Source organism: Leguminivora glycinivorella, chromosome 5, assembly GCF_023078275.1.
Source record: "Leguminivora glycinivorella isolate SPB_JAAS2020 chromosome 5, LegGlyc_1.1, whole genome shotgun sequence".
Classification (NCBI taxonomy): Eukaryota; Metazoa; Arthropoda; class Insecta; order Lepidoptera; family Tortricidae; genus Leguminivora; species Leguminivora glycinivorella.
Genome location: NC_062975.1, coordinates 17,898,915 through 17,913,546, shown reverse-complemented (window position 1 = coordinate 17,913,546; position 14,632 = coordinate 17,898,915). Strand labels below are relative to the sequence as shown.

The following is a 14,632-nucleotide window of genomic DNA, read 5'->3' as shown; positions in this document are numbered from 1 at the left end:
TTCGGGCCGCATGACCACGCCGTTGATAGTTCATAATTAATGGGAAAATACTTGAACAGGCATTCACGACTACTTTCCTAGGTTTAAAGATTGATCAGGGCTTAAAATGGGACCAGCAAGTAGACAAACCGTGTGGTAGTCGGGGCAGTGCGTGCTTTGCCTTAGGTCGAGTTGCAAAGTCTGTGGCTCCAGAAGTAGCCCGGACATGCTATTTCGCCACTGTCCATTCATTAATACAGTACGGTGCGGAGCTTTGGGGACGTTGTGCTGAATGGGAGAGGGTCTTTCGCTTTCAGAAACGAGCTGTCAGGATCGTTGCTCAGGTACCTGTAGACAGTAGACACTCCGGCCAAAGAACTCTTTAAAAAATAAGAATCCTTACACTTATTACACTGCCTGCAATAGTTATCATGCAGGTAGCCATTTATGTAAGAGAGAACTTGGCAGCATACAAAACCAGGGGCGGCTCACTCCGCGATTCTATCGCCGCGCTACAAGTACATGTCAGCGGCCGCGAGTTCGCGGCCCATTCATTGGCGACGTGGCGACGACCTTCGCGCGGTGCAATAATAGTTATTTGTATAATAGTTATTTATAGAATCATGAACTTGCAAGTTATTTATAGAATCCTGAACTTGCTAGTTTTTAGGGTTCCGTACCTCAAAAGGAAAAAACGGAACCCTTATAGGATCACTTTGTTGTCCGTCTGTCCGTCCGTCCGTCCGTCTGTCAAGACCCTTTTTCTCAGGAACGCGTGGAGGTATGAAGCTGAAATTTATATCAATTACTCAGGTCTACTGTCCCTTGAAGCTGTGAAAAAATCAAACTTCTAAGCCAACGCAATCAAAAGATACAGCCGTTTATGCCGCAAATTTTCGACACTTGCAAGGGAATCAAAACCTACAGGGTGCTTCCCGTGAACTCAGAATCTTGAAATTTGGTACGAAGCAACGTCTTATAGCATAGATAAAGGAAAAATTACGAAAACCATAAATTTTTAGTTACATCACATAATATATTTTTTTTTAATAATTTTAACCTTACTACCCATTTCCTCATAAACCCGTAGAGGTATTAAATTGAAATTCATACCAAATACTCAGGTCTATAATACCTTTAAGCTGTAACAAAATCAAACTTCTATGTCAACGCAATCAAAAGAAAATAATATAAAATAAAGGATTACTTAAACGATAAAGAGATCTTTGTCTTAAATTTATGCTCCTCCATCTTTCCCCATTGTAATGTTATGAATTTCATTTTGCAATAAAAATACCATAGTTATGACTCGATTGTCGTAATGAACGAACTTTGTAAACCTTGCAGGTTTGTACGGAACCCTCGGTGCGCGAGTCCGACTCGCACTTGGCCGGTTTTTTAACACACGAGAAGTAAAATACATTTGCACCCGAGTGTAACACAAAACTTTTCCCCTCACTGTAGCGAGGAAAATATAACGCAAAAAATGCGTTTATCACTGCTTCCAGTAGTTCCACAGGTGGTAAATGATCTTTATTACTAGATTCACCTACTTTTATCAATTTTAAAGCAATTAATTTGACTTTATTCAAGGTCAAATTACTTTACCTACTAGTGGATAAAATGCGTTTTTACCCGCTGGTATTAAAGGACAAAACACGTGTTACCGAGCTAGTGAGGGGAAAAATTCAATGTTGGCTGCTCGCGTGCGGTCCGTTTGTTAATGTGGGTAAGAATTTAGAATGTCGTCATTTTGTGAACATCAAAGGAGTGAGCCTTCTGTACTTGTACTATTATACATATATTCTGTGACAAAACTAACAACATGTGTTCCAAGTACAACATTCGAAATGCCGGAAAGTTCGTAGGTATCGACCGTAAATCCAATTTACGGTCAAATTAACACATGTGATGGACCCTGCCGTCTATAATAAATTGCCGCAATATGTGGTTGAAGCGCCTAGTGTGTCGAACTTTAAGTACCTATCGCTTAAAAAAATTGGCTGGTCGAGCACCCGTTCTACACTTATGATAATTTTTTTATTACCTAATTAGAAAAATATTTTTGTGCATTTTTTATGTGAATATTGCCTAACTTTTTGTAATTTCAATCTTCTGTCTATTTATTCTCTAAGTATTATTGTTGTATGAATATTATTTTTTTAAATCAAATCTTGACGTGTAAAATGGCGTTACAAATATGAATAAATGAATATGAGTATGAGTAGTATGATTATTTTAACCATTGAAAGTTTGTACGGAACCCTCGGTGGGCGAGTCCGACTCGCACTTGGCCGGTTTTTTGGATGGGAATTGACCGAGAGGATCTAAGGAAGAGAAATACAGGCATGCATTTCACTTGATTCTTTATCCAGTAGGAAAGAAAACTGCCACTTTAATCAATCCTAGCAGGAAAGACACATTTTTTCTCCGAATAGGTGATGTAAGCAAAAAGCCAAGCAGGTATATTTATAAATAACTAGCTTTTGCCCGTGGCTTCGCTCGCGTTAGAAAGAGACAAAAAGTAGCCTATGTCACTATCCATTCCTTCAACTATCTCCACTTAAAAAATCACGTCAATTCGTCGCTCCGTTTTGCCGTGAAAAACGGACAAACAAACAGACACACACACTTTCCCATTTATAATATTAATATGGATTCATACTAAAAGTTTGATAATCAAGTCTAAATTACCTTCTAAGTTCAGTCTATTTAGATACGTCAAGAAGTCGTCATTAGGCGTCACTTTCTCAGTTTTAATCCACTGCACAAATTCCCTCACAATGTCATCCGTGTCTGTAACATGTTCCTTCACGCTTTGAGGGCTTGTGAAGTTCTTCTGAAAGGCGCTCCTGAGCCTCCACCAGTCGGGACCATTTCTAAGAAACAAAATCACCTTTTATATTCACAATACGAGGAGTTAATTAATCAAGTTAACTAAGTGGCACCTATTTAAGTTCATGGTAAGGCCGCGGCGCAGTAAGCCACCGCCGCCACTGTGTCCAGTTTCTCAGTTCTGATCATTCATTTTGTACACCGCACACTATGGCAGCCTCTATGTCGTCCGGATCGAACACGTGGAGCAGCCGGACGGCCGGGTGCTCCCGGACGAGGCCGCCGTGCCGACGGTAGAGGGTATAGATCAGTCATAGTGTCTATCGAGTCCGCATCTTGGTCAAAAACCTTTTTGTTATAGGTACCTGTTTCCCAAAAATTTTTACCCATATCGGAATCCTGAGTACCTCTTGAACATGCTAGAATTATATAATAAAACTAGTTTTTTAAAGGTGCGCGGGGCCCGAGGGCCCCGCGGTCTTTCTTGTTGCTTTTTGTTTTTTTGCTTTGCTTGTTTGTTTTTTTGCTTTGCTTATTTGTTTTATTGCTTTGCTTGTTTGCTTTAGCCTTTGCGTGCCTGGGAGCACTCTCTGCCCGCAGCTCGGCCTACGGCCTCGCGTGATTGGGAGCCTGTCAGACACGCTCCGGGCCTTCGGCCCTACGCGTAGTTACTGTGGGGGTTGTAGGGAAGTTGGTGCTTAAACATGACCCAATAGTAAAAGTGTCTTGACAAGCTCACGACGGGCGTGCGGCCTGCGGCCTCCAGCCCGTCGTTTCGCTTTTCTAAGACACTTTTACTATTGGGTCGTGTTTAAACTCAAACTTCCAGGACCGCCGGCGAGTCGATCAGGGACGCTCCGGGCCTTCGGCCCTACGCGGAGCTCGGCCTTCGGCCTTCGCTGGGTTTCGAAGCTCCGCGTCGGGCCTTCGGCCCGCCGCTACGCTTATTATGACACTTTTAATTATTGTTCTGCTTGGGAGCACAGTCTGTACGCAGCTCGGCCTACGGCCTTCGCGTGCTTGGGAGCACTCTGCCCGCAGCTCGGCCTGCGGCCTTCGCGTGCTTGGGAGCCTCTCAGACACGCTCCGGGCCTTCGGCCCTCCGCGTAGTTACTATGGGGGTTGTGGGGAAGTTGGAGCTTAAACACGACCCAATAGTAAAAGTGTCTTGAGAACGTGTTTGGGTCGTGTTTAAGCTCCAACTTCCCGGACCGCCGGCGAGCCGATCAGGGACGCTCCGGGCCTTCGGCCCTACGCGGAGCTCGGCCTTCGGCCTTCGCTGGGTTTCGAAGCTCCGCGTCGGGCCTTCGGCCCGCCGCTACGCTTATTATGACACTTTTAATTATTGTTCTGCTTGGGAGCACAGTCTGTACGCAGCTCGGCCTGCGGCCTTCGCGTGCTTGGGAGCACTCTGCCCGCAGCTCGGCCTGCGGCCTTCGCGTGCTTGGGAGTCTCTCAGACACGCTCCGGGCCTTCGGCCCTCCGCGTGGTTACTGGGGGTTGTAGGGAAGTTGGCGCCCCTCCCAGGGACGCTCCGGGCCTTCGACCCTACGCGGAGCTCGGCCTTCGGCCTTCGCTTGGTTTCGAAGCTCCGCGTCGGGCCTCCGGCCCGCCGCGTCGCTTTTTAGACACTTTCATTATTGTTCTGCTTGGGAGCATTCTCTGCCCGCAGCTCGGCCTGCGGCCTTCGCGTGCTTGATGGGAGCCTCTCAGACACGCTCCTGGCCTTCGGCCCTCCGCATAGTTACTGTGGGGGTTGTAGGGAAGTTGGCGCCCCTCTCAGGGACGCTCCGGGCCTTCGGCCCTACGCGGAGCTCGGCCTTCGGCCTTCGCTTGGTTTCGAAGCTCCGCGTCGGGCCTCCGCGGCACTTTACGTATATTTTTAGACACTTTTACTTATATTTTTTGCTTGGGAGCACTGTCTGTACGCAGCTCGGAACTTGGACCGGAGCAATGACCGTTGGGCTGTGGAACGCTCCCTCAGGCTGGTAGGGAAATTTGACTTTGTCCCCTCTCGCCGCCGTTTTTGACTTTTCCAAAATTTTTTTTTCTCATTTCTATTTTTGGCCCCCGCTCTTACCACGTGCCAAATTTGAACGCGCTCGGACCGAAAATAAAAAAAAAAAATTTCAAAGTCGGCCATTTTGAAATTTTGTAAATGCCATTCGATGGACCTCAGATAACTGTACAACATTAGTTTAAGCACTATTAACCTTTTTCCTACCGTTACGGAGCTATGGGGATTTAAAAAAAAACCTCCATACAAACTGGTAGGGAAATTTGACTTTTTCCCCTCTCGCCACCGTTTTTGACTTTTCCAAATTTTTTTTTCTCATTTCTATTTTTGGCCCCCGTTCTTACCACGTGCCAAATTTGAACGCGCTCGGACCGAAAATAAAAAAAAAAAATTTCAAAGTCGGCCATTTTGAAATTTTGTAAATGCCATTCGATGGACCTCAGAGAACTGTACAACATTACTTCAAGCACATTTAACCTTTTTCCTACCGTTACGGAGCTATGGGGATTAAAAAAAAAGACCTCCATACAAATTTCAATTGGCCTTCAAAGGGCGCCATTTTGAATTTTTCAAAATTTTCTTTTTGTATACTAATCTTGGGGTGGCTGTCTATCCGTGTGCAAAATTTCAGCGCGCTCGGACCATTTTGAAATTTTTCGAAAAAAAAAGTCGGCCATTTTGATTTTTTTTTAATGCCATTCGATGGACCTCGGGTGACTGTATAACATTTGTTTGAGCACTTTTCACTTCTTTGTACCGTTACGGAGCTATGGTAATTAAAAGAAAAACCTCCATTCAAATTTCAATTGGCCCTCAAAGGCCGCCATTTTGAATTTTTCAAAATTTTCTTTTTGTATACAAATCTTGGGGCGACCTTCCACCCATCTGCCAAATTTCAGACCATTTTGAAATTTTTCAAAAAAAAAAGTCGGCCATTTTGAATTTTTTTTAATGCAACTTTTTTCTACTCCGAGACCTGTATGACATTTGGTCGAGCACCCCCCGACTATCTCTTACGGTTTAAAAGTTGCCATACAAAATAAAAGTGGCCAGTTTTCTCACATTTGTAGCATTTTTCAATTTTTTTTTATTTCATTCGAATCAAGGCCGCTTGGAGATTCTACGACCAAAATTTGAGCACTCCACGATAAATTTGAAAAATTGTCAAAAAAAAAAAGTCGGCCATTTTGAAAAAAAAATGGCGGCGTCAAAAACTGCCCAGGGTCCTCTATGACATTTGGTCGAACACTCCCCGGCTAACTCCAGCCGTTTGGCCAGGCCGTCCAACATTTTTTTACCCGGAACCGATAGACCGACGGTCTGATCTATCCGGGGTCGCAGGACCAAACTCTATACGACCACACCAAACACTGCCACCTGCAAAAACTCCTTCTGCCCATTTTTGGAAAAATGTCAGTCGGGTTGTAGCTTTATATTATATAGACATCTTACGTAGAGAGCAATCCTCCTGTGCTATAAACAGCTGGCTTGCCGAGCCTGTAGTGCTGCATCGCGACATGGCTCCTGCGCGCCGGGAACCGGTCATCCTGCCGGAACACCGTCTCTATGTCGTCCGGATCGAACACGTGGAGCAGCCGGACGGCCGGGTGTTCCCGGACGAGGTCGCCGTACCGACGGTAGTTGAACCAGGCGTTCTTATCTAGGGAGTTCGCGTTGTAGTCGCCTGGAAATATTATTAGAGCAATGTTTCCTTTTCAATTTTTCATTGAGAACACTTCAAAAATATTAAAAGGTCAATTGTAAAATAAACAAGTACTTAAGGGTCCCCCCACATCTAGCGTCTCGCGAGCGTAGCGTCGGGCCAACTGTATGGCAAAGCCTGACGCGACGTCTTCGTCCATACAGTTGGGCCGACGCTACGCTCGCGAGACGCTAGATGTGGGGGGACCCTAAGGCCGTTTTCACATTATCCGATCCGATATCGGATGTCGGACCGACATCCTACATCCGATAAACGCTTCCGATAGTGTCGGATGTCGGTCCGATAAAACGCATTGTTCCAAATCAATGAAGTATGATTTTGTATCAAAAAATATTTAAAAAATGTTTTATATTTAATAATTATAAGCACTATATCCTAAATATTATATTGTAAAATTAAAATAACGAGCATAAAAAATACTCAGAGTGTCAGGCAAAATAAATAATTTTACATTCAACTATATCTACTAAAAGATAAAAAAACTAGTATCCGCAATTCGGACCGATGCATTACAACCTTCTTTTTTCCATGGAAATTGTCAACTATGTATTTTGAATTTCGATCATTAGCAACTGTTTAATAGACGCCATTTTTGTCACGCACACTACCTACTACAAACGTATACATACATTATATACGCACACAAACAAATATTATCGGCCGACAACTGGCGGGGGGTCCGGCATGCCAAAAAATGTCGGAAGCGTCCTGCCGATATCGGCAGTTCGATGGTGCCTCGGACAAAAACTGTTGTAGGAAAGTGCCATCGGCATTAAATCCGCAATTTTTGCGTTTTATATCGTTTTTTAGTAATAGTTATCTATTAAATACATAAATGAAGACCTGGAAGCGCATAAATCTTACATTTTACATCCTTTCTACATCCGATATCGGATCGGATAATGTGAAAACGGCCTAAGAGTAACGAGAAATAAGAGGTAAACATAAATGAATACCTACGCTTGACTTCTTTTCTATGTAAAATCTTAAAAATGTTTTTGCGCAATCCGTGAACACGTTACAGACCGGTAGGTAGTTTACGAGATCGCAAGGCTAGTACACAATGAATAATACCAGACGTATTCCATTACAGTTTACAAACATAGCTTTTCGATTAGAAATATAAGACGGTGGTATAATTAAAAGGGTGTGATTATTTTAGGTGCAAGCTTTCATGCCAATGAAGACCTTACCAGTGACACAGAACTTATCTCCCGCCTATCGATTATAAAAGAAAATATTACGAGTACCTACCTACTACTTCAATGCGTTAATTCTCATGTACGGTGCATGTAATGTTAATGTTACTTTAGTTACCTACTTATACCTATCTAAAGTACCTAATCTATTGGCCCAACTAAAAGTTAAGGTAGGTATGTACCTGCAATACCTACTTACACCTCTATTTTAAAAAGCCTTAACGTAAAATTGGTTTAGCATAAGAAGGTTATTTTATTAACCATTTACTTACCTATTAAAGGCAAATACTTATGAAGTGTCCCAACAACAGGATAACTCTTTGGCCCAGGTATATCCTCGAATGCTTTTATTTTTATATCACGGCCTTGCACTACCCGCTCGGCAGCGATTGAACTGAACTTTACACAACAAACAGAACCCATTTCAAGTCTTTTTACTACCGCTGAGGATATTTTATACATGTTTATTTGGAAGAATTTGTTTTCTAAAGACAACAAGCGGTAAACTGAACACGACACGCGGACTAGCACTGAGGTTCAAGTTACAAAGTTACTTATGCATTCGAAATAAGATGCGCATTGCAAATAAAGAACAAAAAACTGGCCCCTTTTTAATATGCAGATAAATATGTATTGGAGGAGAGCAGGGTCTGCTGTATAATGTACCTACAGTCAAGTGGCCATGGTGTTCACATATATCTGAACAATACATATTTATTGTTAAGGCCCAAAAGTGCATGTTCAAATACATTTTGAGCAACTGGACCCGTCTGATATTATAATGGTGACTTTACCTATTTTTACTAAGTTTACGTGATTCCACGACTAGAAGAGATAATAAATTACCCCCCGAAAACTGCACCATGGACAATCGCTAACTTACTTGAAAAGTGAAACTTGGAAATTCCAAACCGAAGTTGCGAAGTAACAAGTAACTTCAAATTGAAATAGATATCATACACGAAAGAAAAAACGGCAAGGCCCACTGGCGGCCGAGCCGGGAATCGAACCCGGGTCTTCAGCTTACGCGGCTAACGTCTTTACCACTAGACGCCGTGGTACCCGACGAAATTTCTCTAGTGTATGTTATCTCTGATAAGGCTAGGCGCCTTTTGACCAACTCTAAGGGCGAACAATTAGTGCTCGCACCTCCTATATGAATCCTTTGCAGGATTACGATATAGCGAGAGAGATGGTGCTGCCATCTATACAACTAGGGAACAAATCAAATTATTTTATTGAATATTTTTTGATTTGTTATTTTTCCAAGTAGTCACACTACTATATATAAATTATAAATTGAAATAGATATCATACACGAAAGAAAAAACGGCAAGGCCCACTGGCGGCCGAGCCGGGAATCGAACCCGGGTCTTCAGCTTACGCGGCTAACGTCTTTACCACTAGACTAGAGTCTAGTGGTAAAGAATTAGAATATATCTATTTCAATTTATAATTTATATATAGTAGTGTGACTACTTGGAAAAATAACAAATCAAAAAATATTCAATAAAATAATTTGATTTGTTCCCTAGAAGTAACTTCAAGGTAAAATAAGATTAACTATAATGGGCTAACAAAATCTTGTCACTAAAATAAGCGGCAAATTTGAAATATGTCGTGCTCACCAGCCAATGCATTATCTTCATAAAGCGCGAGTTTTTCTAAACTTTGACGTTGGTGGAATCATCAACGAGCCATAACACTAAAGAAAATGATTGAAAATGTAGGGGGCGAAGGTTTAATACCCATAGAAAATTTTAACTTCGCGCCTCCGCAGCGCGAAGACGCAGGCGCTTCATAGTATTCGAGATTATATAAAGACTCTGAATGCACTACTCTTCGGAACGCATCTTAAACGTTTGTCAAATTGACACCACTTCTTACTTTGTCACTGTCAGTGTCAATATTGTCAACAAAGACAACAAATCCGCTGCCTTCCAGCTGACTTTACTTACACAATAATTATTTTACGAGTGTCTTGAAATAAAATTACTGACTTCGCTCATGAAACCTGTAGACTAAGCTGCGTGTGTTGTACTATACACATATTAGAATATGTCTATCGAACAGATGTTACGAGTAAATATGCCATGCTGATAAAAACATAACCTATCTTCATATAAATATTGGTACAAAATCTTATTTTACCATAACGTTACGACTAGTGACCTTAACTAAATATGATGAACTACACACGGTCATTGTTCAATTGTGTGACTCAAAAATTTATACAGCAAAGGAAAATAAAAATTTTCAATAACCATAGAAATTATTCTGGAAGTGCTATTCTTGGAATCGAGACATCTTGCGACGACACCGGTTGCGCCATCGTAAGCCACGATGGAAAGTTACTTTCAGAAAGCCTGCACTCACAGAACCTTATGCATCTTCGGAATGGAGGAATCATACCTGATGTTGCTCAAGACTTACATAAAAAGTATATTGAACCAACTGTAAATGATACCTTACAGAAAGCGAAATTGACAATGCAAGATATATCTGCCATAGCAGTCACTCTAAGACCAGGTTTAGCATTAAGTCTTGTAGTTGGTATGAAATATGCTAAGTATTTATCAAGACTTCATAAGAAACCTATAATTCCTATACATCACATGGAGGCACATGCTTTAGCAGCAAGAATGCATCACAACATATCTTTTCCGTTCCTAGTTTCGTTAATATCAGGGGGACACTGCTTGCTGGCTGTTGCTCAAGATGTGAATCATTTTCAGTTACTTGGACAAAGTATGGATATAGCACCCGGTGAGGTTTTTGACAAAGTTGCTAGGAGAATGAAGTTGCGAAACATAGCAGAATATTCTAAAATATGCGGAGGCCAAGCTATAGAATTAGCAGCATCAAAGGCTACTAATCCTCATGTATTTAAACTCCCACTGGCACGAGCCGAATACAGAGATTGTAATTTTAATTTCAATGGTTTAAAGACCTCTGTCATCTATCAGCTTCACAGGAAAGAACAGGATCATAACATTGTAGCTGACAAATTGATTCTGGAAGTGAATGATTTGTGTGCTGCACTTTTGATGGCTGTTTCAAGGCACTTGGTGCATAGAACACAGAGAGCCATGGAATTTTGTGAGCAAAACAACCTAATACCCAAAGATAATAAACAGCTAGTTGTGTCTGGTGGAGTTGCATGTAATAACTATATATTCAATGCATTAACCTATTTATGTGGTGAATCAGATTACAAGATATACAGACCTTTACCAAAACTTTGTACCGATAATGGTGTTATGATAGCATGGAATGGCTTAGAAAAGTGGAGGAGAAGTATAGATATAACTACAGATATAAGCAAATTAGATATTCAAGCTGCTAGTCCTTTAGGAGAAAGTTTAATCAATGAAGTTGTTAATGCAAAAATACCTACAAAACTAATGAAAATAAAAATTTGAATACCACCTACTCACGTTGTTTTTCTTTGGTTTTTCATAGTAGGATTACATTATAGTCCAGCTATATACAGCACCATTTAAATGATGATGAAACCTTAGGATGAAACATATTTTATTTACCATAATCACAGAAAATATTTATAAAATGGCGCCATGTCAGGACTCGTCGGTGTCAGTGGAGAGAAGTTACTGACCATAGCCAAAGTGGTATTTCGTACTAGCCAAAATATAAAACGTAGTGATTCAATGCTCTTTGGTACTAACTATAGCCTGTCAACCAAATTTTGGCAGTAGCAATGTACATCAAACTAAAGTATGGTATCCCTATGAAACGAACAAAAACCAGCAATGTACGTCGAACAGCCACAGATATTTTATTTTCAAGGGGCTCGCTCAGCCTGCAGTATTAAAATTGAAATAGTATAGTCATCCTTTACTTCCTTACGAATTAGATAATGTATTAAAAAGGGACGGATATGTGCTAGTTATTTCTCTTTTTGGTAGGGTGGAAGTTTCCACAGATAAGATACAAATCACAAGCGAATTTCCACCGATTTTCAAAACTAGTGTTGCTAGCCCGCGATTTTTCAAATTTGCCGCCTTTTGCTAGTGACAAGATTTGGTTGACGGCATCGACCTACAATAGGGACTGAGCTCACACTTTTTTTGCCATACTAAATTGAACCTTATCACCTGCGCATAAAGGCGTTCTTGACAGACTAGCACAAGTGTGTCCACATGAGAGGGTCAAAGTTGGGGCTGGTGTCCCTCTCGCACGTGTGACCAGTGTTAAAAAATTACTATAGTAGTAGTATTTTTACCTGTACTTAAATTATTTTCGTATTATATTGAGGCAAGGGTATTAATACCTTGTAACGAATTGGTAAGTCATTATTATGAAGCCATAAAACCAAAAAATTGCGCAATTATTAAAAACCTTTAATTGGGTATTAGTAGATTTGGTAGTAACTTTGAATATTGACTGGTATCCCCAAATGATGACAGTGATGACGTCATTCAAATGATTTTGATAGTGGTAATAAGTGCGAGAGGGACACCAGCCCCAACTTTAACCTCTCATGTGGACACACTTTTTGGGCTAACAACTCATTCTGGTTTAATTATAATTCTGTGGTTGACGGTCTATAAACTCGACAACTTAATTAATATATACATAGATTATAGTGTAAATTATATTTTCGGGAAGAATGCATTATAAATAATTACAAAATATTATTAAAAAGATTTTATAATTTATGTACTCACATCCATTCATTCCCCGTTCCGGTCAAGCAATCACACTACCACACGTCCAGTCACACGGTTTGATTTGACGTACGATGACAGGATGTGAATGAATGAATGCATTGAATTGTATCGCAGTGCATTGTACTGAAAAAATAGAATTGCATTAAATTAAAAATAACATTACAAACCATTGCACTTGCCAAATTATGTCTATGAGTGTAACCTTAACCAGCGCAATAGTCTAGAGTGCGTTAGTATTGAAATATTACATTTCCTCTCAAAATGGAGATCCTAGAAAGAATTTATCGTAACATTCGAGGGCAGCTTGGCAACCTGCCGGCTACAGTGCCTAAAGCTGTGGATTATGTTAATAAGTCAGTTCAAAAAGTGAAAATACCACCATTCACAAGGGACAATGTGTTGTACTACTATTTACCGATGCAAGGTCTGGTCAGTTATACAACACTATCAATATCTGTGATGAACCCTCATTTAATGGTCAGGTGAGTGAGGCAAACGAATTCTTTATATCTTTCTACGATATCCCGAACTCATTCTACAATTTCATATATTGATTATTATTTTCAGGTTATTTCCACGTCGAGATGTCACTGACCTGTTGTTCCTATCAGCTGGCGGTGGAGCAGGGCTGTGGCTTTGGGCTCGACCCCACATGGCAGCAGCAGTGCCAGCTAGAAGGTTCTCTTGGGCATTCCTCGGGGGCTGTCTCTGGCCACTTGGATCAATATTCTTGTGGGCTATTCTGAGAAGCTCAGTAGGACAGAGGCCAGTCATTGGCACTTTCCTGGGAGTGACCACTGGAGCAATGCTTACCAATATTGCGCTTGACTACTTCCACTATGTAGAGCTAATGTTCTGTGGGGAGGTCCACCTTCCTGATGAAGTGTACAGCCCTAATAGTGATGACGAGAAATATGACATTGATATCTAAGAAGTGAAGTCATCTGTGTCAATGTATAAATGATGTATATAGTGTCAATGTTAGGGTTGAGCTGTTAAATCAGATATCAAGATAAAGTATAGAAGCTATTCTAGTTGAGAGGAGTTCTCAATTATTTTGATAGCTGATTTCACTTCAACCCTCCATGTGTGTGTGCACTGAATAGATTAAGCTTTTGCCATAAGAAGAATCTTTTTGGCAGCATATTAAACTGTAGCTCACTTCTGGGTATTTCCTAAGTGTTGCACAATTAACTTGGTTCAATGCATTCATTTATTTAATCATTCTCTTCTAGTAATAGAGTAGTAAAACTTTTTCACCAATTATGTTTGGATGTTTTGGAATTCTTAACATACCTTCTTGACATTGTTTAATGTTTCTGTTAAATTTATTTGTAAATTCATTTCGTCATACACTTTCAATTTCAAGAATTCTAGTCTTACAAGAACACTTGTGCTTGTTTGTTATGTATTTAATTTTTTGTTATAATTCTAAGTCCTAAACTATAAGAAATATAGTATCGAAAGACATGTATTTTTTTGTAGCTGGTATACAAAGTGAATTTATCATGGTAGCAATATTTTAAGATTTTGTCAACATGCTTCTAATAAACTGTTATGGTTCTAATAACATTTGTTTTAGTTGCAATAGAATTCAATGTCGTCTGCACGCGTGCGGTCCGTTTGTTAATGTAGGTAAGAATTTATAATGGCGGCGTTTTGTGAACATCAAAGGAGTGAGCCTTCTGTACTTGTACTATTATATATTCTGTGGTAATATATAATAGAAAGCATATTGAAAATAGCTAATTATATTGAAAATAAGAGAATCAGTATATCACAATAAATATGCCTATTGGAAACTTGCAATAAAAGAATCTCTTCAAAAGTAAACCTTATATTCTAAGCAAGAACATTCAAATAATTTAGACCAATTTTAATTCAAACAGCTCATTAACATTGAAGGCTAATCGCGTGTGAGAGAAATTAAATACCACAAGCTTGAAAGACGTTATCTCGGACTCTTAAGGGACCGGCCACATCAGAGCGTCGCGTGTCTCGGGGCGCGCAACGGACGTCCGCGCCACGCCACCCGAGTGTAATTCAAAAAACGTCTCCTCAGTACATTACAGTCCGTTGCGCGCCCCGAGACACGCGACGCTTAAGTGGGAACGCTGGCTAAGGCGGCGTCCCCACTCATGAGACGCATGTCTTGCGGCGCGCAACCGACGTCTCCGCCACGCCGCGC

General features: G+C 40.8%; 3 protein-coding genes across 5 annotated transcripts in view; 2 read left to right on the top strand and 1 right to left on the bottom strand.

Annotated features, from left to right (window-relative positions):
- Window positions 1-12,476, bottom strand: part of LOC125226137 (cytochrome P450 302a1, mitochondrial) — a 40,537-nt gene extending 28,061 nt beyond the window's left edge. For 2 of the 3 annotated variants that reach the window (XM_048130025.1, XM_048130026.1), the window contains exons 1-3: window positions 8,026-8,455; window positions 6,284-6,515; window positions 2,674-2,858 (exon numbers count right to left, since the gene is read on the bottom strand). In XM_048130025.1, the coding sequence (XP_047985982.1) occupies window positions 2,674-2,858; window positions 6,284-6,515; window positions 8,026-8,215 (607 nt within the window). In that variant the 5' untranslated portion in view covers window positions 8,216-8,455. Of the gene's footprint in view, window positions 1-2,673; window positions 2,859-6,283; window positions 6,516-8,025; window positions 8,456-12,441 lie in introns of those variants that run through there. The other variant, XM_048130027.1, reaches the window with a different exon arrangement.
- Window positions 9,690-11,185, top strand: LOC125226139 (probable tRNA N6-adenosine threonylcarbamoyltransferase, mitochondrial). Its single transcript, XM_048130029.1, has one exon. The coding sequence runs from the start codon at window positions 9,937-9,939 to the stop codon at window positions 11,173-11,175; it is 1,239 nt and encodes a 412-aa protein (XP_047985986.1). The 5' UTR covers window positions 9,690-9,936; the 3' UTR covers window positions 11,176-11,185.
- A 91-nt stretch (window positions 12,477-12,567) lies between the features above and the next one.
- On the top strand, window positions 12,568-14,014 carry LOC125226141. Its single transcript, XM_048130030.1, has 2 exons — window positions 12,568-12,926; window positions 13,012-14,014. Exons 1-2 carry the CDS (start codon window positions 12,706-12,708, stop codon window positions 13,373-13,375), a joined length of 585 nt encoding a protein of 194 aa, XP_047985987.1. The 5' UTR covers window positions 12,568-12,705; the 3' UTR covers window positions 13,376-14,014.
- Window positions 14,015-14,632: the final 618 nt, after the last annotated feature.